General features: G+C 42.5%; 1 protein-coding gene across 2 annotated transcripts in view; it reads right to left on the reverse strand.

The window, feature by feature from the left end:
* CHN2 (chimerin 2) overlaps positions 1 to 26441 on the reverse strand; it is a 335759-nt gene extending 309318 nt beyond the window's left edge. For both annotated transcript variants that reach the window (XM_060156930.1, XM_060156929.1), the window contains exon 1: positions 25987 to 26441. In XM_060156930.1, coding sequence (XP_060012913.1) covers positions 25987 to 26035 — 49 coding nt within the window. In that variant the 5' untranslated portion in view covers positions 26036 to 26441. The remainder of the gene's footprint in view (positions 1 to 25986) is intronic.
* Between the last annotated feature and the right edge of the window lie 361 nt (positions 26442 to 26802).

A 26802-nucleotide genomic window follows, 5' to 3' on the forward strand; every position in this document is an offset into this window, starting at 1 on the left:
CTTCTGCCTAGGGAGACTGAAGTTTTCTGTTTGGGTCCTATTTTCCTATATATTGGTTTGAAAAATGGTCTCAGAGAAAAAGTCATCGTACATGTGGGATCTCCTAGAGAACTCCTCCACCTCTCACTCAATTACTGCATTTCTGTTCTGGTTGTTTTCCAATACCTGAATGAGTTGTTTATATATTATCCAGTTTTCACAGCTTTTCATAACAGGAGGCTAAGTCCAGTACCTTTTATACCATTATGCCCGGGACCTCAAAAGTGGAAATTCTTTCTTTAATGTTTAAGTAGAGACAGTGTCTTCCTACAGATACAATTCTCGAACTTTCTATTTCTCACTGAAGAGCTCTAATATAAGCATTTCTTTTTTTTTTTTTTTTTTTTTCTGGTACGTGGGCCTCTCACTGTTGTGGCCTCTCCCGTTGCGGAGCACAGGCTCCGGACGCACAGGCTCAGTGGCCATGGCTCACGGGCCCAGCCGCTCCACGGCATGTGCGATCTTCCCGGACCGGGGCACGAACCCATGTCCCCTGCATCGGCAGGCGGACTCTCAACCACTGCGCCACCAGGGAAGCCCTAAGCATTTCTTAAGTCATCAAAAACTCTACCCAAACTTCATTTAAGCTAGCAGCAATCCATTGTATGGAGATCTTTTTCCTCACTTAACCATGGTCCTAATCATCTGTGTTTCTGACCCTATTTCCTGCTCATGTATTTAAGGGCTTTTAATAAATGCTTCTTACACTTGAAAGTACATAAAAATCATTTGGAGATCTTGTTAAAACTCAGATTCTGATTCAGTAGGTGTGGGGTGGGCCTGAGATTTTGCAATTCTAACAAACTTTAGGTGATGCAGTCACCAGGGACCATCCTTTGACTGTTCAAGGCTCTAGGTGACTCATCGTTCTCAATGTTGGGGAAACACAGAGTGTTTCATTACCTTGACTGCACATGTGTATCTCTCAGCCTTATCTCTAAAAGATTCTTTAGATCTGGAATGTGGCCTAGGCCACTGTTTCTTCAAAAACCATCCCTGGTGAATCAGGACTAAGGACCACTGGATCAATCTCTGACAGAGCCTGTCTCATCGAAAACAGTCTAAATGTCCTGTCTATATTAAGAACTAACTTTAAAAAGCGTATCTTAATAAGACATAACCTTTTAACACAGATATTGTGTGATTCCACTACTCCTCATGCCTCCCTTCACTAAGCATGACTTCTACCGTCTAGTATTTATGGTTACAATAAAGAAGAAAAAGGAACCAACTCAGGAGCTGAGAACAGAGGTGCTGCTGTGCTGGAGGGGGTCAGGGTTGTGGATGGGTAGGAGGGGATATCACAATCCCAAATAAGACTAAAATCACCCAGGACCCTTTACAGCTTTGTAGTTAATTCCAGTTCCTTGTTTCCCTTGAATCGTCTTTTTATTTCTTCTTAATGTAAGATAGTAGAGGGTTAAAACTATAGGCTAAGCCTAGTTTTATTAATATCTGAACTCCACCAGTCACTTTCATGTTTTAAACAAAAGTTCAGCGTCTTCTAATTGCAACGCTAGCTAATCAAGATGATAAGCCATCCAAGGTATCCTGATTAAACTGCTTTAATGCCAATTCCTTCAAATCCAGGAAGAGACACACACCCTCTTGCACATATGCATTCATTCACATTCAGGTTAAGTTACTGCATTCCAGCCTGCTGCCCAAGGGATGAAGCTGAGATGGCAAATTATCAGAAATGTATCTTTTATTCAGATATCCTTAGGAGCATGCATACAATCTAAAGGAAATCATTTTTCTGTGCTCCAAGCAACTAAAGGAAGAACCAGAATTAAAAACAGTAAGCCCAAAGGACCTTAGGTCCTTAAAGACATCCTGTAACCTATACCCCAACTAAATATTTATATTCAAATGAAAAGCATTGTTAGGACTCTTTGATCTTGAAGATACTTTTCTGTTTTAATTAAAAATAGCTGAGACCTCACAACTTTCAAGACATTTTCAGCTGATAAAAGTGCCAAATGCTTTTATTTTCCCAGTGGCCCTCCCAGTCTATAAATGTTACCACTGGTCCCAATTTAAGATATCTTTCCTATTCAAACTGAGAGATTACAGAGCACTTGAGTCGCCTCCAGATAGAGGGCTGCTGAAGTTAAGGAATGTGCATATGGCTCATAGTTAGTGAAAAACATGCTGAGTCTTACATAATTACCGTGTTGAAGAAAAGGCAAGGGTAGAGCAATAGGTCAGATAACTACTGTGGTCTGCTCTTTGCAAGGCACAGCCTGAGATAATATAAAAATAATTATACACACAAACCAGATTTTCCAAACTGCTTATTTAGTTTTCTAGGTCAGTATAGCTGGTCAAATCCCTCTGAAAGTTACATTTTCCAGCTGACCACAAATGGTTACTTCACTTAACATTATTTCTGTAAAGTGCTGCATACACATAGAAATTTAAGGGACTGTGATGTTTATTCCTCACTCTCTAGAGAGTTTTTCCCCCTAATAAGTACTGCTAGGAGACTGGAAAGAAGAAACAGATCAAAAGTCATGCTACTCTAAAAGTTTAACACCATCTTCATTACCCTGTAATTAAAACTTCAGGTACATACAAGTAAGTTCCAAACGACTTAAAACTGAATCCACTCGATCTTAGCATTTGCGTGTTACACTAAGTATTATTTTCATAAGTATAGCCAGCTCTGTGAGAACATGCTATTTTTTTCTTTGTTCCAATTTATCCTGTCCTCAATAATTTACACACACACAAAAAAAACTGCCATGGTGTTATTTTGCCTTTATAGAGGAAAAAGTTGATGCATCAATTGGTTTTTGTGATTTCCAGGCTACATCAGTGGTCTCAGAAATTTAAAGCATCCACTATCTTAAACCAACACAGATTTGAACCAGCTCACTGAAATGTTGATTGTTAGGAAGAGGAGAGCCCCAAGAATGCCGTGAGCACAAAGAAGGGTAAGGGGCCAACGTTTCAGCCAAAGGATGAGCTAAAAGGTGACAAAGAAAGCACTCTAATTTGATAACAGATCTTATTTGAGGTTTCCCATAAAGAGACAACAGACAGTTTTAGAAAACATGGTTCGTGGGTTTCCAAATGGGCACATTTGTCCCATTAAGAAGAGCCAACGCCAGATAGTTTTTGGCAGGCTTCCAACCTTGTCAATTATCTCAATCCTAGCACAGTCTTCAATCCTGGTGGGATTTCCACCTACCCAAGTGTCCTCTACCAATTTCCCCAATCCTAATTGTCTTTTCCTTTCTCTCCGATATACTGCTGAGTCTCCAGGTCTCTGGAAATTAATCACTATTTGAGAGATTAATTGGAATTTTAAGACTATTCATTGTAATTTCCTCTTCCTCTTGCTTTTCTAATTTTGAGGGGAATCTATGAGGACTCTTTCAGCAACTAAAAACGTCTATTCAAAAAGAAAATGTTCCAACCCCCCAAAATAGTTGCTTCTCTGACATTCTGACTCTGTGGCTTGTCATTCATCATACCTGGAGAATTACTTAGGCTTAGTTACAAACTCCACCAGGGATTAAAAATAATTGGTTTACATAATAAGATTAATTATATATAACCATTAAAATGTTAAATGATATCTTTTCCATTCTCTGAGAGAACTCTTTCATATTCTGAATCAGTCACTTCAGGAAGAGGAGTAAATAATTCAAAACCACAAGAAAAGATAGTAGCTGAGGGCTTCCCTGGTGGCGCAGTGGTTGAGAGTCCGCCTGCGTATGCAGGGGACACGGGTTCGTGCCCCGGTCTGGGAAGATCCCAGATGCTGTGGAGCAGCTGGGCCCGTAAGCCATGGCCGCTGAGCCTGTCTGGAGCCTGTGCTCCACAAGGGGAGAGGCCACAACACTGAGAGGCCCGCGTACCGCAAAAAAAAAAAAAAAAAATAGTAGCTGAAAACTTGTCCCATGGGTTGTGGGCCTCTGAAAGTTTTCTTTCCCCTGGGAACTGAATCTGCCTTATGACACAAAGACACACATATATCCCACAAAGACACACACATACACTGACACACTAACACAAACCGAGACAAACAGACACACACATGTGCACACATACAGCAACTCACAGACACACCCTGACATGCATAAATGCAGACATTCACACACACACACACACACAACATTAATTTCCACCAGAGTGAATCCTTGCCCTGGAATGACAGAGCAACAAGTATTTTTAATTCCTCTTTAACCAGTAGTAAACGTCTCCTGGCAGAGCATAAACATAAAATTGTAACTCGGAGAGAAGAAAAGACAGACGTAGATCTGTGTGCTGGTTTTGAAAGTGCTTTCCTCATGGTAACAAGTTACAACTACAGGGCTGCCTCCAGGCTAAACAAGCCCCATAATCAGGACATCCGGGAGGCCTCCCAAGACTGAGACGTTTCCAGAACCAGAGAGGATGAGCAACTGGGAGTGTCTCATCTAGCTAGAGCTACATACGCAGGAGAGGTAGACAGTGAAGGAAGTGAAGTCCTCCCCCCCCCGCCCCCCCCCCGTTTCAGTCTTTCTTGTTTGTTGTCCAGAGGCCATACCTATGCTCTTGTGTGTAAGAATCCCCATGTCAAGCTTCTGGCATCTTTAAGAGGGTACTGAAAACTCAGGAGATAGTGGCCAGGAGGGGTAGCAACTTAAGGGAAAAGTTTCAAACTGCAAATATTTATAAATGATAAGGACCTTACAAGTTCTACCAAGTTCCACCAAGTCCACACTCACTACCAAATCTTGGGCTGTAAACTCCTTTGTGGTGAGGTTCATATCTCCATTCATTCAGCCATTCATCCAAAAACTGTTCTTAAGAAGCTATTATATGGCAGGCCCTCTGCTAGTAGCTGGTGACCTGAGGGTCCCTGCCTTTATGGAGTGACAGACAATCCACTGGGGACAAACTCTGAACAAGAAATTACAAGGATGCTGCTTCCCATCTTTGTGTTACCCAGAGCCACACATGGTGGCTGGCACAAGTATGCACTCAATTTTTATGGAAAAGAGAAGGGGAAAAGGTTGGAGAAAGCAAGGATGAAAAGAATAAGGCTTGAAGTATTGCCACTTCCCTTACCAATCTTACAGATAAAATATTTGGGTAATTAATTTGCTAAATAAGGGACACTCAACACTGAATTAGTATACACCATATACTCAAACATACAAATATTTACTTACCTCTACCTGGAATTATGACTACTACACATATTTAGAAATGACAATGTTTCCAGTAATGTAACCCATAGCAAATTAGAATTTTGTCAATCAATTGGTGGAGATTAGGGCCACTATCATAGAAAGAGAAACACCACACTCTACTGATTGAGGATAATGAGCTCAAGGAATAGAAGGGACAAAAAATGCTCTTTAAGAACAGAGGTCAACTTGAAGCCTCCTGTCAAAGAGTTAATACTGATCCAGAAAGCTTCCATCCTGGTAGAAGTGAGGCTTCCTGGAAAAGTCAGATGTTAATGATGCTACAACATGTGGCCAAAGGAGTAATGGGCCACAGGGCCAAGAAAGGCTACCCCAACTCTGCATTTAGAAAAGGAAGTAAGAACATTAACAAAAGTGTGATGGCTGCTGTGTGTGGGGAGCCACATCAAGCCACTGGGTGGCACAAGGGTCATAAGACCCAAGACCTTCTCTCAAGGCGCTTACTACTGATTAGTCAAGAGCCACAGAAAAGGAGGTCACACTTAAGAAGAAACCAAGGTATAAATGGGGAATAGGATTGAAGTGACTCTTTTTTTTTTTTTTTTTGCTGTATGCGGGCCTCTCACTGCTGTGGCCTCTCCCGGTGCGGAGCACAGGCTCCAGACGCGCAGGCTCAGCGGCCATGGCTCACGGGCCCAGCCGCTCCGCGGCACGTGGGATCTTCCCGGACCGGGGCACGAAGCCGCATCCCCTGCACCAGCAGGCGGACTCTGAACCACTGCGCCACCAGGGAAGCCCTGAAGTGACTCATTTTTGAAAGTAAGAAAGTATTTCTTCAACAGGGGCTTGGCAGCATCCAGAAATACCATCTTCAGCATCAGGAAAGCATGACCACAATGACCACAGCTTCATTTCATTAAAGTCACTTGCATTTCTGTCCTCAGGTGAATGAACAGAGACACTGCTGACCAGACTAAACGGGGAATTACTGCTTGTGTATGTGTGTGTGTGTGCGCGCATGTCTGTGTCTATGTGTGCGCTCATGTGAGAGAATACTAATGTGGCATATTTTTGTAAAGAGTTCTTATCTTTTAAGATAACAACTGAAACCTTTACAGATGAAATAACACCAGGCCTGAGACCTGCTTCAAAATGATCCGAACTATAGGGGTTGAGTTTAGATGACACCAGACCATGAGTTTACAATTGTTCAAGTTGGTTCATTATAATTTTCTCTTTACTTTAAATATATTTAAAATGCTCTATATAAAAGTTATTTCCAAAGTGGAGAGGGAGTGGGGGAGGAATATATTAGGAGTATGGGAGTAACAGATACACACCACTCTACATAAAATAGATAAGCAACAAGGATTTGCTGTATAGCACAGGGAACTATATTCAATATCTTATAATAACCTATAATAGAATATAATCAGAAAAAACTGAATTGCTATGCTGTACACCTGGATTGTAAATCAACTATACTTCAACAAAAAGAAAGCTATTTAAAATACAAATTGGGGGGCTTCCCTGGTGGCGCAGTGGTTGAGAGTCCGCCTGCCGATGCAGGGGACACGGGTTCGTGCCCCAGTCTGGGAGGATCCCACATGCTGCGGAGCGGCTGGGCCCGTGAGCCATGGCTGCTGAGCCTGCGCGTCCGGAGCCTGTGTTCCGCAATGGGAGAGGCCACAACAGTGAGAGGCCCGCGTACCGCAAAAAAAAAAAAAACAAAAAGAACCAAATTGGTAATAAAAGTCTGCTGAATATGTAGGAAAAGATGAACTTTTAAATCAGCTTTTAATAAAATAGCTATTCAGTGTAAGTTAAAAAATGAACAAAAGCTCCTTGAAAACTATTATTGAGCGTAAATACGAGGTTTCCATAGGGTGCCATGTATACCACAACCATGCCTTGAGCAAGGAAGCTCAATTGTTACATCTTCGGGGCTCTAGGCCAATTTATAATCTGTTTTTCAAACTGCCAGTTGCCACCTGATAGTGAAATCAATTTGTGGGCGCTGACCAGTTTTTAGATGAATGAAGTAGAATACAATAGAAAAGAAAATACAGCACATCACACATGAAGGGGTAAGCACAGCTTGTGGAGCTTTCTCACACACACAGAGTGTTATGTTTAGTCTACTCTCAATACAATAGCCAGAATGGTTCTTGGTTAAAACCCAAGTCAGATCATGTCATTCTTCTAGAACCTTATGGATTACCAAGGGATAATGGATCTCAGAGTAAAAGCCCAAGTCCTTACAATGGCCTGTACAGCCCACCGTGATCTGCCCCATCCCCCTTCTGCTCAGTCCTATTTACCCCTTATTCACCCCAGACCCATTGATATTACTTCTGTTCCTGGAACACATCAGGCACACGCCCGCATGCAGGCATCTGTAACTGCTGTTCCCTCTGTCCGAAATGCTCTTCCTCCAGATATCTGCGTGCTGGCTCCCTCAACACCAATGTCATCTTCTCAGTAAGGCCTTCCCTGACTACACAGTTTAATAATCAGACACCACCCCCCACTATTTCCTATCTCCCTTCCTGCTTTATTTTTCTCCATAGACCTTACCACCTTCTAATATATTAAGGAAATTATAAGTTATATATAATAATGTTGCATATATTTCATAAATATACAGATTACATATAGTTTCTTTGGTTTATTACTTCTCTGTATTTAGAAGCTCTATAAGGACCAGAATTTTTGTCTGTTTTGTTCACTGCAATAATATTTCTAACACTTAGAACATCATAAATACTCAATAAGTACACACTGAATTGTGTGTATGTGTGTGTGTGTGTGTGTGCGCGCGCGCGCACAGTCTGTGTGTTCTGAGTTGTAGTATAAAATATATTTCTTAGTGTAAGAAATTCCGAAAGGCTTGTATAATATTCCCCTTGGAGCACACTTGGGATATCTCTGGGCTTACTGTAAGGACTGAAAAGTGGGTGCAGGAAAGGTACGCAGTAATTCTTCATATCTTACAGACCAGGTGCCAGGAGCAAATAGGGCCAGTGATAACTGCTATGTGCAGTACGCGTGGGAGGACAGAGGGTTGTTCCCTTCAGCACACCACCAGAACACTGTAAATTGGCAAGAGGATATCGGCAGAGTCACAAAATAATTTTCAAGACCCTCAGAGATGATCTGGTCCGACCTAATAATTCGACAGATGAGCATCAAAAATTTACAAAATGATGATGTAATTGGCCCCAGGCCATATGAAAAGCAAATGCCGAGACAGAACTAGCATAGACCTGGGTCACATGACCCCTTGTCCAACGATCTTCACACACTCTGGCCTGCCATAAAAATGAAAAACAGGAATCTGCTCTCCAAAAGCCTTCTGCCTGTTCTCTTTTCTTTGGAAATAACCTGAGATTCTTTCTCCAATTAGGTGCCAGTCATCTATTCCACTCAAGCCTTCACAATTTGCGGGGCTTTCTGTTTTAAAAACAAAGAGCTGCTAATGATCACCGTTTCTCATAAATCAAAGCTTTAAAAATTCCTCACCATAGCAACCAGGAGTGGTTGAATCAGCTGCTATTATTCCCTGAATTTCTAATAAAACAATTCCAACTTACACCAGGCTCAGGGGTGTTAAAGTCAGTTGAGAATCAAAACCTTCAACCCTCACTGTCCTACTTTTCATTAGAGCTGAAGAATCCATCCATTTTTTGATGGATGGCTCATAACCACAAAACAAAGTGTTTCAAACCATAAGGCACTAACAAGTGAAAACAATGCATCAGTAAAAGCTGTCAGTCACCTTAACTTGGAAGGGAAGCAGATACATTTTTTTTGTCAGGGACTGAATATTATTACAGAATGAATAGGTTCACTAATCATTAGGTTCTCAACTAGACTAAATAAGTCATTTGACTGGGGGAGGCCAGGTTTCTTAGAACTCTCAGTATTTCTAGGTGCCCTTAGAGATTTCAAGGGCTGCAGACATTCTTGACATACCTGTGGCAGACACTTTTGGTTCCTCCATCCTCCTTCACAGAACCCTGCTCCCTCCAGATGTCCTCACTTTTCCAGAGGCTGGCCCCATCTCCATTCCAGGAAGGGGGTCATGACTGGACTGTGTGCACCACGGGAATCCTATTCTTGCCAGTGATTGGCTTGCATATGAGCATGTGAGAAAACTGTGACCAATGAGGCAAGGAGAAGTCTGCTGGGGGGAGGAATGCTTCTGAGACAGGTGTTCTTACTTTCCACCAAGTCAGGAGGAAAATATTATCCCTTTTCTCTTTGTAAACGTGATGCCAGGGACTGCCGATGTCATCTTGACGCCAAAAGGAGAGTAAAGCTGAGGACAGAGCCCATCCACCAAGAGGGAGAGCCCACAGAACTGCAGAGAAGCAGAGAGAGTGGAATGCCACAGTGTATAGTATCCCTATCTCCCGCTTCTTTGGGGGTTTTCTGCAGAAGCATCCTAACCCATGCAATAATCACGCCCTGGAATGTTCTAGTCAGGAAATTAGGAAGTGTGAATGCGTTAGCATGAGAAATGAGAAATGTGTCAGCATGAGAAATGTGTCAGCATGAGAAAAATTACACGCACAGGATGTCCCAGGGACAGTGTGTCTTTTGTTAGGGAAAGCTTGGCCAAGGACATTAGCAAGTAGGAGGACCAATGTATAAAATCCACACCTGGGGTGAGACGTGAGGGCAGCTGCAGAGGCCAGCACAAGGCACAATACCTTGCCCACGTTGTCGCAGGGGACTCAGGGCATCCAGATTTCCCGAGGGAGGACACAGAACAACAAATCCACTGTAGCCCGTACCCACTTCCTCCTCTGGGTGCCAAGAAAATACTGCAAATGGGACCTTAAGGAAAGAACTAAGGAAGACGTTTCCGTACTTGCTTTGCCTTCACACTCCCATGAATGGGTATTTATGTGGATCTTGTGTGGGTACCCATCTTAGCTCTCCCATGGGGAGAAAGAAAGAGGACAGGCCATGAACAAGTTGAAGGGGAGCCAGTCATCGTATAAATTCATACAAGCCTTTGAAGATTGAAGCCTGCCCATGAAAGTGATGACCCAGGGACTCTGCTCCCCAAAGATGCCAGTCTCTATCTCCGTAAGCTCCCCACCAGAGCCAGATATTCCTCCAACCAACGGGAAGTCTATCTTGCTCTAGGAGACTCTAAACTTGTGGGGAAAGGAGGATTTCTACAACAACCTGGTACTCAAAACCAACAGGTCTTTTTAAAATGCTTATTGATTGGATTCATTGTAGTGAACTCTATGTGGTTCTAGAAAATTTCATATTTGTAATATTCATATTTTACATCTGATCTGATCAAATGCATTTTTCTCTACTTGTTCAGGGTGAAAGTAAGCAGTCAGAACAGCTGAGACAGCTGTACCCATGTAATATTTTAGTCTTTCTAACAAAGTATTTACAGTACAATACTGTGATCTGACATGATCAAAGGGTGTCAGCTCTTTGATTAGAAACAACAAAAGAGCCAACAGATGATACCCTTGGAAACGTTTGCACATGCATCCATCTGGTGGGGCATGGAAGAGAGGAAGAGAGGCATCACTGCGCTGATAACATCCAGCAGCACCATGTACACAGTGGGAAACTTGGTTCCCAGATGACCGCCGTTCCACTTGGAGGGCATAAGAGTTGTGCCCAGGGCTTGAAAAGCTGCATAAAAATCTAATTAACTAGTCATGAGAAATGCATTAATTGCTTTGTCCAGCATCAGCAGAGACCTGCTGCTGTCCCTCATTTTTCAGCCAGAGGACGGAGGACACCATGGCCTTTAGGGGACACTGGGGAAGGAGGTATCTGCCTAGTGCAGGCAGAGCTGACCCTGAGAACCAGTCACAGAGAACACGTTTCTGTGGAACCTTTACAGGAGATCGGAGGCTGGCAGCAGAAAAAGATGAATGTGCAAACAAAAATGGGAAGAGGAGAGGTACCTCCATGTGTTGATAAAGATATCAGTGAATACTGGAGTGAATGCCTCCCATATGATTACAAGCATCCTATCTGGAAAGGACTTGATCTTTAAGTATATTCCAGTCTTTTCACCCTCTCATGCCTACTCTATTAATTTTTTGGCCTCTTTTAAATAACGGGTTTACTGAGATATAATTCACACACCTACAATTCACCTCTTTAAAAGTGTACAGTTCAGGGCTTCCCTGGTGGCGCAGTGGTTGGGAGTCCACCTGCCGATGCAGGGGACACAGGTTCATGCCCTGGTCTGGGAGGATCCCACATGCCGCGGAGTGGCTGGGCCTGTGAGCCATGGCCGCTGAGCCTGTGCGTCCGGAGCCTGTGCGTCCAGAGCCTGTGCTCCGCAGCGGGAGAGGCCACAACAGTGAGAGGCCCGCGTACCACAAAAAAGAAAAAAAAGGGAAAAAAAAGTGTACAGTTCAATGACTTTTAGTGTAATCACACACAGGTGCAACCATTATTGCAATCAATTTTAGAACAATTTCATCACCACCAAAAGAAAGCCATACCCCATTAGTAGTCACTCTGGTTTCCCTCCAACCCTCCCAGCAGGAGGAAATAACTAATCGACTTTCTGTCGCTATGATTTGCCTATTCTGGACATTTCACATAAGTGGAATCATACAGTATGTGGTCTTTCTTAGCTGGCTTCTTTCACTTAGCATAATGTTTTCAAGGTTCATCCTTGTTGTAGCACGTATATTTTATCCGTTTAAAACAAATTTCTCTACAGCTCTCCCTGTTGAACTCTAGCTTTACTACTTATGTTCCTTGAGTGTTCACTATTCACTCCTGAAAACTGCTTGTGAACTACAAATCAAGTTTAAAAAGAAGTCCTGGTTCAGAAAAGTCTATGTAATTTTTCTGGGAGTCTCCTATTGCAACTAAATGCAAATAATCTGTATTATCAGTTTAAAAAATACTAATTTTCTAAAAATCATTAAAGGCACGCAGCTAATGTGAAACAGTGATGGAATTTACATCACTTACAGAACTGATTTACCTACAAGAGATAAAAGAGGGACTATAGCGGCATTCCTTTGATAGACTTGGGATACTGACATATTCATTTACTCAACAACTAGTTATTGAGTGCCTACTACATGCCAGACACAGTTCTAGGCACTGGGGATTGACTGAACAAAACAGACAAAAAATATCCACCATCACGGAGCACGTATTTTAGTGATATGTGATAAAATCATTTCAAGAAAGAAAACCAAGGGAATAATAAGCAGGAAATTCAAAGTAGTGGTTACTCTGGAGGGAGGACACGGAAGGGGAGGGTGGGACGAATTGGGAGATTAGATTTGACATAAATACTCTACCATGTGTAAAATAGACAGCCAGTGGGAACCTGCTATATAGCACAGGGAGCTCAGCTCAGTCCTCTGTGATGACCTAGATGGGGGGGATGGGGGGGATGGGAGGGAGGTCCAAGAGGGAGGGGATATAGGGATACATATAGCTGATTCACTTCGTTGTACAGCAGAAACTAACACAACATTGTAAAGCAATTATACTCCAATTAAGAAAGAAAGAGAGAAGGAAAAAGAAAGAAAGAAAGAAGGAAGGAAGGAAGGGAAGAAAGAAAGAAAGAGAGAGAGAAAGGAAGACAGAAGGTGGGGGAGGGAAGGGAGAAGGGAGAAGAGAACCCAGGAAGATGCAAGGGAACAAAGTGTTTTAGGTTGGGTGGTAGCTCTCCTTATGTGAGTTACCTTGCTGTGCTTTGTAACTTGCATGTCTATTACAGATATTCATTTGCATATATTAATTATTACATCAAATTTGATTTATAAAAGAGCCACTCCTCTGGATTGTAAAGTATAAACAGTGATGTGCCTTTGGATGAGAGATTTGTCCAGGCTCATTTCAAATGTTTACGGGAATATGGGATGCACAGTGAAGTCTCACACTGAGTGGAGAAATTCTAAACTGGTGGGATTACGCTTCAAGATTTTGAAAGGTTGTTGAAGAAGAGCAAAATAATACATTTAGAAGAGATTTTTCCAGTTATATTAGATGATCATGAACTCTGCATCATCAACTTATCACCCAGGAAAGAAATCTATGGAGCATCTATTAGAATGGGAACTTCATGAGACCAGAGACTTTTACATTTTGTTCACAAATTTTCAAGTTTCAAGTTTCTTTCACAAACATATTCCCATTTGATTCTCACAACAGGTATTATTAGCCCATTTCATGGATGAGAAAATGGAAATTCAGAGGGGGCCAAGTTAACACAGCCGTTGGTGCTAGTGTTTGGGCCAGATCCCCAACTTCACAGCACGTGATACATGACACATCACCCTTGAAGTCCAGGGTTCAAATGAACCCACATTTATTTACAAAGCCAGGAATGGATGTTAAAAATAAGTTTCAGAGAGTTACATTCAAAGCAATAAAAAGAAATACAAGTCCACTCTGAGGACAGAAAATGGATGGAACTCATTACTATAAGAAGAAGCACAAGCTAGAGCTACATATGCTCTCAGAAACATGTTTACATGAATTCCTGAATGACAGATTTACACTCAGTTATTTATGAAAAATAAGATATCTGCAGGGCATCTCTTCCCTGAAAGACTGCTGTGCATTTTTACAAAACACCCCTTAATGTTATTCCTGGGGTTAGAATATAGAACCAAATAAGTACGGTGGCAATTATTATGTTCTTGTGACAAATTACATTGTCTAGTTCCAAATCATGTCTTCTGTTCATAATTCCCTAGGATTTGCTGTGGTTATGCTCCTAATCTGAACCTGATATTATTTCAAGAGAGTTGACAAAGCCACTGTCAATTGCTTTTTCCTCTGAGGAAGAACTCACATTTGCTTTAAAAGAAAAAAAAAAGAAATAAAAGCACGTGGGTTAGTTTGGTCGCTTAAAACAAGCATAGGGCTCTCACAGGGACAAAGTTCAACCCTCAGGCACATCACATAAGAAAAAAAACCCCTCTGTGCCCAGGTTACTGACAGTACCTTCAACCCTAGATATGGATCACGAGGGAGATAACCAGAGGACACCTGACTGAACTCACCAGACCCCCAACGAGAACTTAACTGCTCACAGCACTTCCTGAAGGAGACATCATAATGCTCTCTTTGCATGTGAAAGTCAGCAAAATAGTATTATTTACCCAATAAACACGGTTTTACAGTCTCACTGTCTGCAGGGACAAACACTGTAGAACAAAATGGCTAATTTTTCTGTAATAAAATGAATTTGAATGAGCAACTTAAATCAATGTTAGGCAGCCAAATTATGTGTATTAATATCTACACATCATTAGCAAAATCCCAAGTGAATTTTTTCATTACCAAAAGTAATGCTAGGCTTGACTTTTCACTTCCCTTGATATTAACATACATTTGGTGGGAAATAACTTTTGTTTGAAACCCAATCCACTTTGGCTTTCTGTGTATACATATACACATAAACACACACATACAGACATATACCACGCATGTACATGCGTGTATACACATATGCATACTCATGGCAAGAAGCTTCAGGTCAAGAGAAAATGTGTTCCTTATTCTCTCAGCTTCTCTTTCCAACTTCATAGCATTATCACATGGCAGGCTTTCTTTGGAAAGAGGGGTATACATAAAACTCACAAGTAAATATGTAAAGTCTAGAACTATCGTGAAGCAAAAACCAAAAAAAAAACAAAGCACAAAACCTATATAAACAAGAATCTGATGAAACTCCCAGTTTGTCCCTCTCTATAGTATTTCATTTCAAAGTCACTGTACAGACCCAGAAAAATGAAGGATGTCTCTCAGTGTCTGAGACTAATCCAAAACAGGGACTTAAGAATCAGGGCTGAACTGGACCTGGGGGGTGGGAGGGAGGGTAAGTTTCTGGCTTGGAAAGTGGACAGGACGGCAACCATGAGAGCCACTGAGCCAAGCAGCAGGGATTCTGTGAGAAAGGCTAGAACATTCTCACTGGAGTTGTCCAGACCAGTGCTGTCTAATCCAAATATAATGTGAGCCACATATGTAATTTTAAATATTCTGGCAGCTACTTTAAACATTTTTAAATAAGTTTCTTAAAATATGTTTTCTTTTAACCTAATATCCAAAAAATGTTATCATTTCAAAATATAATATAACAAAGTTATTCATGAGACATTTTACATTCTTTTTGTTTTGTACGAAGTCTTCAATTCTGGTGTGTATTTTAGCTTGCAGCCCATCTCAGACTAGCCACATTTCAAGGGCTAAGTTGCCCAGGTGGCTACCATATTGGACAGTGCAGGTATAGGTCTTGAGAAGACCCTTACAGGTCAGTGTTGCAGCCCTCACACTCTAGTAGATGCTGCAGAAGATTTACCCCCAAAACCATGCTCCCTGCTTCCTGCTTACTTGCTGCCCCCAAAATTGATCTTTCTCAGGTTTATTCCTTGGAAACAAAATTATTTAAGAAAAAGCACTTTACATTGTTAGAGTGGCATTATGTGAGATAACTAAGAAGTGCTAGGTTTCCTTTCCTTGAAGAAGATAGTGTTCAGCCAGGACTGAGGGTAGTCCTCAGGGCAGTGATGGGGCATGATGAAATCTAGGTACTGGGCCTCTGAAGAGAAAAGAACTATGTAAGGTTATCACCCAAGTGATTCTGTGATTCATACTGCCTGAAATTTGTGATCTGAATCATATCAATAAAGAACAAGCATTCATGCCACAGGCTTCTGGCTAGTGTGGTTTCTGAGGCCACTGGCCTCAACATCCACCTCTTCCTTGACAGCTGCTTGACACTTGAAAGATACCCTCCACCTTTCCATTTTTTTGTTCCACTTGAAGATGGTAACAGAAGTTCAAGGAGGAGGGCAGCTTCCTTTTCGTAGGAACTGTCATGTTCCTGCATCTTATATGCACACATTTCCCCCAATTAAATGTGCTGAAAATTCCAAAAGCTAACTTTATTTTCCAAAAACCAGTGCATTTTCTTTGCCCTGTATGTGGGCTTTTGCAGAAGCAAAATACTTCTAGGCAAATGGTTTGCTGATGGCCAAGTTGGCAGAAAATCTCTCTTAAATAGCATAGCTTAGATATGCCACTAGCAACCTCAGTCCACACATTCACAATTTCCCTATTTTATTTATAATTTTGGGGAAGAAATGCAGTTATAAGATCCAAACTTCTTCTGGATATGGCATTTTTTCCTCTTGGAGGGTGAAATTACAACTCACTGTGGGTTTATTTCAAAAAGAAATGGAGCTGCCATTAAGGAAACTACAGACCATTTTTTAAAAAGCTTGAATCAAACTTCAGGACTAGCAGTGTTTATCAACATTTTAATTACTCTTCCCAACATTATATTCTAGCTGTCATTCCACAGTTTGCCTCAAAGTTATGAAAAAATTACTTATGAAAAGCCAATTTGCAGAATTAGTAAAATCCAACCCAAGCAGCACAAGGAGCAAACACAAGAATGGGTGAACATTTTATCAAATTTTCTATCCTTAGCTAATTAATTTTACATTAGTAAAGTCCCTGTCTTAGAACTTCATACCCTGTCTACAAGTGTTGCCCAACAGAATCTTTTGCAGAATGGTGGAAATGTTCTATTTCTGCGTGGCCTAATATGGTAGCCACTAGCTACCACAGTAGTACCATGTGTACTACTAAGCCCTTGAAATGTGCCTACTACAACTGAGGAAATGAATGTTTTTAATTTAAATTTAAATAGCTACATGTGTCTAGTGGTTACCATATTGGACAGCATAGCTATATATAGTTAGGGCAGACACCAGATCACTTAAGTCTCTGTCTCTGTTGACACAACAGCCTTGAGTTCTAAGGCCCATCTAACATACAAAGCGCTTTATGACCTCTTTGTTGAAAATATTAAATAATTAAATAGAACAGCCTGTATGAAGCCAGACAGAAAAAACATCTGCGAGAAGTTCTCTAAGGATGATAACTACTCTTTAGGATGAGCCAGGAAGGAGGATGGAGAATGATGTTCTGGAAACGTGGGTCCTAGACTACAGTTCAGCTCTAGCCCCACCACCAACTAGGTGAGTGGCACTGGGCAGTTCCTGGAGTTCTTTGGACCCTGATTCTCTTGCTTATACTATGCTGGCATCTTCTAAACAACCTCCAAGGCCCCTCTTTGGTCCAAACCTACAGTGAAAAGTCAGGTCAATCCAGGTCGGGAGAAAAAAACCAACAATTCTCAGGCAGAAATTGTTGCGTGTGTTCTGCCTGACCTGCTTCTGTAATTTCAGCTCCTTTATGCTTTCACTTAAGATATAAGCTAAGAAATAGACATTCTGCTGCCTGAGGATTCAGAATCTGGGAGTTTCATGAGATGATAACAGGACACAAAATTTGTCCTCACACAAAATGGAACGCTTTTGAAATGCCAGTGAAGAAAATCAACTGAATGCTAAGTAGTACTTTTCTTTTTTTGCCTAATTTTTTTCTTTCACTGAGAAAATTTTCAAACCTTTAGAAAAGATGCAAGAATAGTACAATGGATACCTATATACCCTTCACCTTGCAAGACTATTCTCAAGTATAGATACTCACAAGTCTAATATCCTGGGTGTTCACTCTGAAGAGTAATGACGTGATAACACCTCCCAGTTCGTATTGCTGGTGAGAATAAGCTTTGGTCAGACTGAGGTGAGGGTCTGGCTAACTACTGAGGGCAACAAAATAAAGCACAAGTATGTAACTATATTTTCTCTGTCAACCATGAGCATGGATTTCAGCGGTAAACTCTAATGTCAGCAACTTTGTAAATAGATAGAAATGAACCAACCCCTTATGTTTCAAGAGGGAAAAGCATGATCTTTGAAATTAGGAAGACTTTGCTCTAATCCTATCACCTCAAATCCAAGCCCCATCCCTCTCTGAACCTATTTCTTTGTTTACAAAATGGGATATAATGTCTGCCTCAGAGAAATATTGCGAAAATTGTGTGAGATAATGTAAACAGAATGACACTTAGCAGCCATTCAGTAGTGTTAGTTGCTTTTACAGTTTACTACGCATTTTCCCAAACAGTAATTCAGGAATGACAACCCCATGGGATAAATTTGTCAGATATCACTATTTCTGGTTTACAGCCAAGAGAACTGAGGCTCAGAGACATTAAGGGAAGGAGACAGGGAAAAGAGAACTGGCCTCTAATAAGCAGGCGTGCTGGCCAGGTCTGTAGAGGGGATGCTTCTATCACCTCTGTCGATGCTCATCTCAGCTCCAGAAACAGACTCTCACAACTGCAGTTTGCAGCGAGGCATTTAAGGTTCAGAGGGGCTAACTTCACCAAAGACCACATAGCTAGATAGTTGGTTTCGTTAAGTATCTGGTTAAAGTGCCTATGTTAAGGGTTGAGGAGCCTTGGTAAAGGGTTCAAGGGCCTTGGTTAATGGTTTAAGGGTCCTGGTTAAGGGCTTAAGGGCTCTGACAGAGGATTTAAGGGCTTTGGTAAAAGATGTAGGTGCCCTGGCTAAGGGTTTAAATATCCTGGTTAAAGGTTTAAATGTCCGGAATCTTCTGATTCCACATTTATGGCTCTTCCTACAACATCTAACGAAGACACATTTCAGAAGGTGGGATCTCTCCCCAGCTCAAGGAAGCAGACTGTTTCTCCAGATCTATTTGATTCTTTTTTTTTTTTTTTTTACATTGGAGTATAATTACTTTACAATGTTGTGTTAGTTTCTGCTGTACAAAAAAGTGAATCAGCTATATGTATACATATATCCCCTCCCTCTTGGACCTCCCTCCCACCCACCCCTCATCCCACCCATCTAGGTCATCACAGAGCACAGAGCTGAGCTCCCTGTGCTATATAGCAGGTTCCCACTAGCTATCTACTTTATACATTGTAGTGTATATATGTCAATCCTAATCTCCCAATTCATCCCACCCTCCCCTTCCCCCATGTCCACCCATCCATTCTCTACATCTGCGTCTCTATTCCTGCCCTGCAAATAGGTTATTCAGTATCATTTTTCTAAATTCCACATGTATGCATTCATATATGATATTGGTTTCTCTCTTTCTGACTTACTTCACTCTGTATGACAGACTCCTTCCACATCTCTACAAATGACCCAATTTCGGTCCTTTTCATGAGTTACTATTTTTCCATTTTATATATATATATATATATATATATATATATATATATATATATATATATATATACACACCACATCTTCTTTATCCTTTCATCTGTTGATGGACATTTAGGTTGCTTCCATGACCTGGTTATTGTAAATAGTGCTGCAATGAACATTGGGGTGCATGTGTCTTTTTGAATTATGGTTTTCTCAGGGTATATGCCCAGTAGTGGGATTGTTGGGTCATATGGTAATTCTATTTTTAGTTTTTTAAGAAACCTCCATATTGTTCTCCATAGTAGCTGTATCAATTCAGATCTATTTGATTATGCCAGGCAACTGGCATCTAGCCTCTCTCCTCGACAAAATGCTCTCCTCCACAGGCCCACCAAAGGCATGGGGTGATTGGCGGCCTGCATAGTGAGTGGGCGATATCTCAATTCCAGGAATCTGATCAATGTCCCCTCTGACCTGAGGTGATGATGACATTTTAAATAAGGTTATTAATTGAACACCTTTCTTAGAGAATGTCTATGGGAACTAAGACATTGGATGATTGAAAATAACACTTTAAACTGTGGAGGTGATACTGTGAATGGGCTGAAGTTGGGTGACTTTGACAGGCCAAACTGCTGAAGCAAGGCCATGTTGTCATTAGGCCATACTCTAAAGACTATATTAGAAGACTGGTCCCCACGATGGTGTTCAATTAGTAATAAATGAGGGAAGAAGCAGGTTATTTGCACAAGCAGCTGGTGGATGGCTCTCCCCCAGTGCACACATGCCATCTTCAGCCTCAGACCCCAGTGGACAGCCACACGGGTCCCCTGGCAGAGCAGACTGCATGTGGGTTCAGCACATTCCAACTGGGTTTTCCTCTAGCCATGGAAAGTTTATATAAACCTCTTCTTTCGTTTGTAACTTTGAGACACATGAGTGTGTTCTGTCACACCCACCAGCCTGCACCAGAGATGGAGGTGTCCATCTTGATGCTCTGACCAGAATCCATGTGAGAACAGTAGCTGCCTTTCCCACTGAGCAAGTGGAAGGAGAAGCAGCAAGGTGCTTGGAGGACTAGGAAACTATTAACAGTAAAGTAGACCAAAGGCAGGGTTTCTGAAAACATCTCTAAATAGAAATGTGACCAACATAATAACTGATGAGAAAACCAAAAGGGAGAAAGAAAGAAAGAGACAGAGAGAGAGGCAAGCCAACCATTCATTTTGAAAATTCAATGACATATTTTAGGAGCCATGAAATGTGAATACATTCATAAAAGATAAATCATGGGTGAATGATAGCTGGGTGCTATTAATCTTATGTCTATCACTCAGTTCCTTTCTCTTTCTTTATATCTAACTATCTTGGCAGGAATCTTAACCTTCCGGCAGAAAACGCTTTCCCAAACCATACCAAGATGACACTGCTCATGTATAGGTTTTCCAATCCTAATGTCCGGTTATTTTCACCATTATGTGAAAACAGGAGACCCTGCAGAGCAGCAGAAGGCCCTCAGCAGGACTGACACTCAGGCCAAGCCCCAGGAGGCAGTGTAAAGAACACATTGTTCAGTTAAACCCCACAGAGACTGGCCTCAGAAAATACCTGGGGTTTGCATCCCCCAAAAGTTGAACAAATGTCAAGGTCATTCAAAACTCTTCATAGGGTTAGTGGGAGTGGGGGGGGGCATCTGGAGTTTTAACCAAAGTACACAAATCAGTGGGCCTTTGTCAAACACTGCAAACAAGCTGTCATGCTTAAGAAGAGCCTCCTTTTCTCTCAGATTTTATATCACTGAGTTCATCTCAGGTACCACAAAGTACAGTGAAAATCTAATAAGTTAAAATAAGCTGTGGAAAGGTCACCAGAAAAACAGCAAAAAACAATATTCTTCAACTGAGTGAATGATTTCTCTCAGGGGATTGACTTTTAGATTGTGATTTTAAAAATATTTGCAATGTTTCTGAAATCGCAATTTTTTTGTGCACACGATTTCAAATAAAGGTGATCAAATCTTCCTGCCGTTCTAGGTGACTGAAATTAAACTGCCAGCAGTTATCACTAAAACAAAGGTAAAGCTATTTTGCTTACACATAATTGAATGTTTCTGAAGTCTAAAGGACTAGAAGACTTCTCAGTGTGAATGTCTGTTTCAACAAAGATACCCTGTTTTGTAGTATTGGATCCATGGAGTTTCTAATTACACGTATATAAGTCTTGGCAGCATTACTGTAGTTCAATTTTGCCTTCTGCATCTAGGAATGTGAAAGATTTGTATATGCCGCTGGTTGTGACTCGCCAATAACAAGTAATGAAAATTCCTATTTATCATTTCTAGGATCAACACCAGTTTGACAGCAGAAAATGGCATTACTTACCTGGCACACAATTACTGTTGTATAGAATCTGGAAAAATAAATCCCTCAATCCATTCAGGAATGTTCTTTTCCCAATTACGGTTTCAATGACTCTGCACATAACGCTGATTTTTACCTTTTTCTATTTGCATTTTAATTTCAAAAGTCCCTGTCAATATTATTTCTATAATACAGTGTGTTTATGTTTTCAAAATCTTAACAACTTCTTATCCCAGGAGTCCCTTTATTATTTTTTTACTTTGTTCAGTTACTGGAAAACATCTCATAGCTTTTTTATCTATTACTTTACTTGAGTTGATTTTTTTCGTTACTTTATGAAATTACCCATTTGGTGATCACATGACTAATATGCAAAAAGTTCTTATTTCAATTATAAAAGCAAATCTAATTCATGACTATTAAGAGAAGTACTTTGCAAGTCAACCACTGTTTATTTCAGAATATAATCAAGTACCACAGGCTAGATTAAAAACTTAAGGATAGGGATTTTTTTCCCCCTGATTTAAAATAAAACAGGTAATCAAACCTTCCTGCCAACCTAGGTGCCTGTGAAATTTAATCACCAGCAGTTATCATTAAAAAAAAGGCAAAGCAATTTCTTTTCTTTTTTCTTTTTTTTTTTTGTGGTATGCGGGCTTCTCACTGTTGTGGCCTCTCCCGTTGTGGAGCACACGCTCCGGACGCACAGGCTCAGCGGCCATGGCTCACGGGCCCAGCCGCTCCGCAGCATGTGGGATCCTCCCGGACCGGGGCATGAACCCGTGTCCCCTGCATCGGCAGGCGGACTCTCAACCACTGCGCCACCAGGGAAGCCCCAAAGCAATTTCTTTTACACATAATTGAATATTTCAGAAACACATTTCTAAAGAGTTCTCAGAAAATGTATTTAAAAATTAATTTTAACCTGATTATTTCATCTGTTGTGACTCAGCTGGTAATGTAGAATAAATGAGATGCTTGGGTAATGTGGTCCAACAACAGCAGGTAAGAACATATTCTCAGGAAAATCAGATAATTTTGAGCTTAATATGAGTAAATTATTAGATTTTTACTCTTCACACAAATCCATCCAAACCTAAACCTCCCAGAAATAGAGGCTATTCCTCTAAGAGAGGTTTAACCCATGGTATTCTATTCAAGTTCACCTCTCCATATCCTGGACCCTACAGAATCAACCATTCCTTTCTCAGTGCTCAATTGCCCAAGTATGTCCTAAGGTACTGGAGAGCTGTGCCACTAAACCCATTGCTACCTGAGCAGAAAGAAACTGTCCAGAGAAGAGGAACCACCAAGAAAACAGGTCAATAGCCCTAAGGAGGGAGTTGAAAATTAGGCAGTGAACTTCCCTATCTCCAGGTCTTTGCCTAAGATCTTACCTCTTCCTGAAATGCCTTTCCCGCGCTCTGCTTTTTGAAAACATTCCACTCATCCTTCAAGGCTCAACTCATATGTCACCCCTACTGACCCCTCACAACTGAGGTCATCACTCTCTTCCCTGCACTCTCCTCCCCATAATTTATTTTATCAAAATGGAAAATAGATTGCTATTTGCTTGTCCATCTCTGCTGCTGGATGGAGAGGAAAAGGATCTTGACGCATTTTTCTATTCCATACACTTGGGATTATGCCTGAAACCTAAAAGAAACTTAATAAATGCTTGTTTAATGGAGCTCAAACCGCAAGACCAAACTTAACATGCAAGGTAAGAGGCAGACTTGATGTGTGTTGGACTTATTTCTGTACCTAAAGTCTGAGTCAGTGAGAGCTTTCTTTTTCATTCCTCCAAGGAACAAACTTTATTCACACCAAGCACTTATTTAGTGCCACACCCTGTGCTAAACGCTCTATACACGTTATCTCACTTAATCCCCATGACATTCTTATGAAATAGTTCCTGTTATTAGCATCAGTCTCATTTATCGATGAGGAAATTGAGGCTTGGAGAAGTTAAATAACTTACCCCAAGTTACCCACTGCTGGAGCCAAACTCAAGGACAATAATCCCAGAACTTCAGAACTTGAAGAAATCCTTTAAATTATCTTCCTCACTTAACCTCCTTGAATCTGATGCTTATAACTTACTGCCTGGCACATAGTAGGCCCTCCAAAACGGTGATTAATAGATTGATGGAGTGTCCTAATTTTTCAGACTCTGGCCTTTGCCTGAGAGAACCCAGCTGCCACCACAAACAGGCTCTATTCTTTCCTGCCCAACACCTCCCACAGGTGTGAATTGCTTGTGTCACCTGAATTATTCATGATCCACACGATGGTGAGCTTAAAAAGAGAATGCTGGCTCTCAAATTTTTCAAGACAAAGTGCCTGATTAATTGGTGAATTAGCCAATATAAGCTCATGGCCCATGGTTGAGTCATACCAAAAAATATACCTCTGCCCACTTTTTGAATTTAAGCTTTCGCAAAATTTTCCAGTTTCCATTAGGATTTAAAACAGTGGTAACTAAAGCAGAAAAAAGAGCCATCACAAGCATCTCTATTCTATCTACAAAGCAATTAACATCATCTAAAGCTTATACTGTGCTGCTTCAAACCCATGTATTCTTCCTAAGGCTGAGTTAGGTTTTTCAATAACATTCCTTAAGCTTAAGGAGATCTTTCATCAAGATCTGAAAATTCAGATGCCACAGCATCTGTAATTTATACCTTCAGTAAATCATGTGATAACACTGCCTTATTGTCCTTTATCCTTTCTTCTTTCCCTTCGTCACCTCTCCCCCACCAGTTCATTTTCTTGTGGGCCATTTTCGGAGAGGGATAACCATATGCTAATCATAAGCTAACATCACTGTGTTTTAAATTCAATGTTAGTCAACCAAAATGAACTGAAAAGCAGCAGCAGTGGTTTGGGGGTACTAAAAATAAGCTGTAGCATTTGCTGAGTTCTCAGAATTAAAACCACAGGCGGTCAACTTGTTGCTGCTCTTAATAAGATATGACTGTTCTGCCCCATTGGTTGCTACTACCAGAAACTTCAACTACATCGTACACATAACAACACTGTGCTTTTCATTAGTTGGCAGTGATCAAGAAAGGAAGTGCTATTTCCCTGGAACTAAAACCTGCCAAAAAAGATAATAAATGGCTTTCAAGTGATCACCTTGTTCCACGTCACAACTGCACCTTAGTCAAATCACCTTGCATTTATGATTTAATTAGTCACACATCTAGAGATATGGTTCCTTAATGCTTGGCTTGCTGTCCAATGCCTCCAACAAGGTGTTTCTTCTTGTGAGTTTAATTTTTGGGTAATAATTTAAAACACACACACAATAGGAATTAATACAATATTGATATATTAAGCATCTCCATTAGGACTTCAAGACCTTCTTGACCCATGAATGCTGTAAACTACACTAAATGTCTTATCAGCTAACCCTTTAGGGTTTGTCATTAAAGTTTTCAATGACTAGCGAAGTAGAAGAATTCTACCTAATGCATCATCCTGATTAGAAACCTGTCATACTCAGAACCCAGTGGGTCTGCTTCTATTGATTCCTACTCCTTCAGATTCATTAGCAATTTGTTCTCTTCAATTAGACCCGCTGTTCAACGTAGAAAAGCTGAAAGAAGCCCTTCCTTCCTCGGCCGCACTTGAAAAAAAAAATATGTATGCCTGGAAAGTAAAATCACAGAACATATTCCAAGAGGCCACAGAGGAAAATCACACACACACACACACACACACACACACACACACACACACACACACACACACACACACGCAAACGGGCAAATTGTCAAAGGCTGGCTCGACCTCGCGTCCCCTAACTCGCTTCGATCAGAACCAGAAAGAGAATTACCTCTATCTCAAACCCATACCCCAAGCGTGGGTCTCCACGGAGCTAATTTCTGAAACAAACAAAGAAAATCAAGTCTGCGAGAAGCGAGGGTTTGCTCCCCACTGCCTTGAATGTGGACATCCCGCGGAGCGGGCACCCCAGAGCTAGCGGGTTGGGGCGTCCAGCGTCACCCTAACCTTCCCCGCCCCGCCAGCCCGGGTTCCAGCGGCGCCAGAAAGTGCGAGCCCGCCCCTACCCGGTTCGCTTCTCGCCTGCTGCTCCCCAAATCTCCAGAACCCCCGCGTCTGCACACTAAGGGCGCCCCGCTCCCCCACCTCTGCGCTGTCAGACGCCAGGCGCGGAGGTGCTGTGGGCACCGAGGGTGCTGGCCAGCCAAACAAGTGTCACACCGGCCGCCTGCCCTCACCCCGGGAGAGCGGGCAAGACGGCCACAGGTAGGCTCTCTCCATCCCAGAGTGCGGGGCGAGGGCAGCGGGCAACAGACCCAGCGGGGCAATCGCGCCCGACGGGCTGAAACTCACCGGAGGACACCGAAGAGCCGGACAGGCTGGAGTTGCTGGACGCTGCCATCTCCGCGCGCCCCGCGCGACGCTGCTCGCTCAGCCGCGGTGCGGACGCCGCCGCCGCTGTCCTGGCCCGGCAGCTCGCAGCCTCCGCGGCCCCCAGCCCATGGCAAAGTCCTGGGGACGCGCAGAAAGCACCAGCCTCCGGACTCTGCCTGCACTTCCTGCTCCGCCAGATGACGCGCTGCTGCCGCCGCTATTTATTTGTGGTTTCCGTCACTCTCGGCGCCTTCGCACGCTTTTCTGCGAGTGTCGAGGGTAGGTGGGAGCGGAGGGAGGCCGAGGGGCGGCCGAACCAGACGAATCGTGCCTCCAGCTGAGCCCCAGCTGCGGTGCGCGCTCCCCAGCGCGCGGCTGGGACCAGGGCGCCCGGGCGGCCCCGAGACGCCCCGCCGGCTCCCCGCACCCTCCCCCCGGCTCCCGCCTCCCCGGCGGCACTTCAAGCTGCCCGGGCAAAGGCGGCGGGAGACAGACAGACAGAGCGACCTCCCCCTTCTCCCTCCTCCCCAACTCCGCTCGCGCGCACACAAAGGAAGGAGAGGAGACGCGGGAGCTCGGGGGCTGGTTCAGCTGCCGCGGGCTTGACAGCTCCTGCGACGGGGGCTGGAGGGGGAGGCTGTGGGCTGCAGGGCGGGGCGACACTGGCCCGGGGAGCCGGACCCCGAGGTGCCGGGGAAGCCGCTGGGGGGCGCGGGGTGAGCATGGCTGCGGTGCGCAGCGCGGCTCCAAAGGTTTGAGGGCGACCGGGTGTGGGGCGTGGGGGAAGGTGGCGGG

The sequence above is a fragment of the Lagenorhynchus albirostris genome, chromosome 8 (genome assembly GCF_949774975.1).
Source record: "Lagenorhynchus albirostris chromosome 8, mLagAlb1.1, whole genome shotgun sequence".
NCBI classification, from domain to species: domain Eukaryota; kingdom Metazoa; phylum Chordata; class Mammalia; order Artiodactyla; family Delphinidae; genus Lagenorhynchus; species Lagenorhynchus albirostris.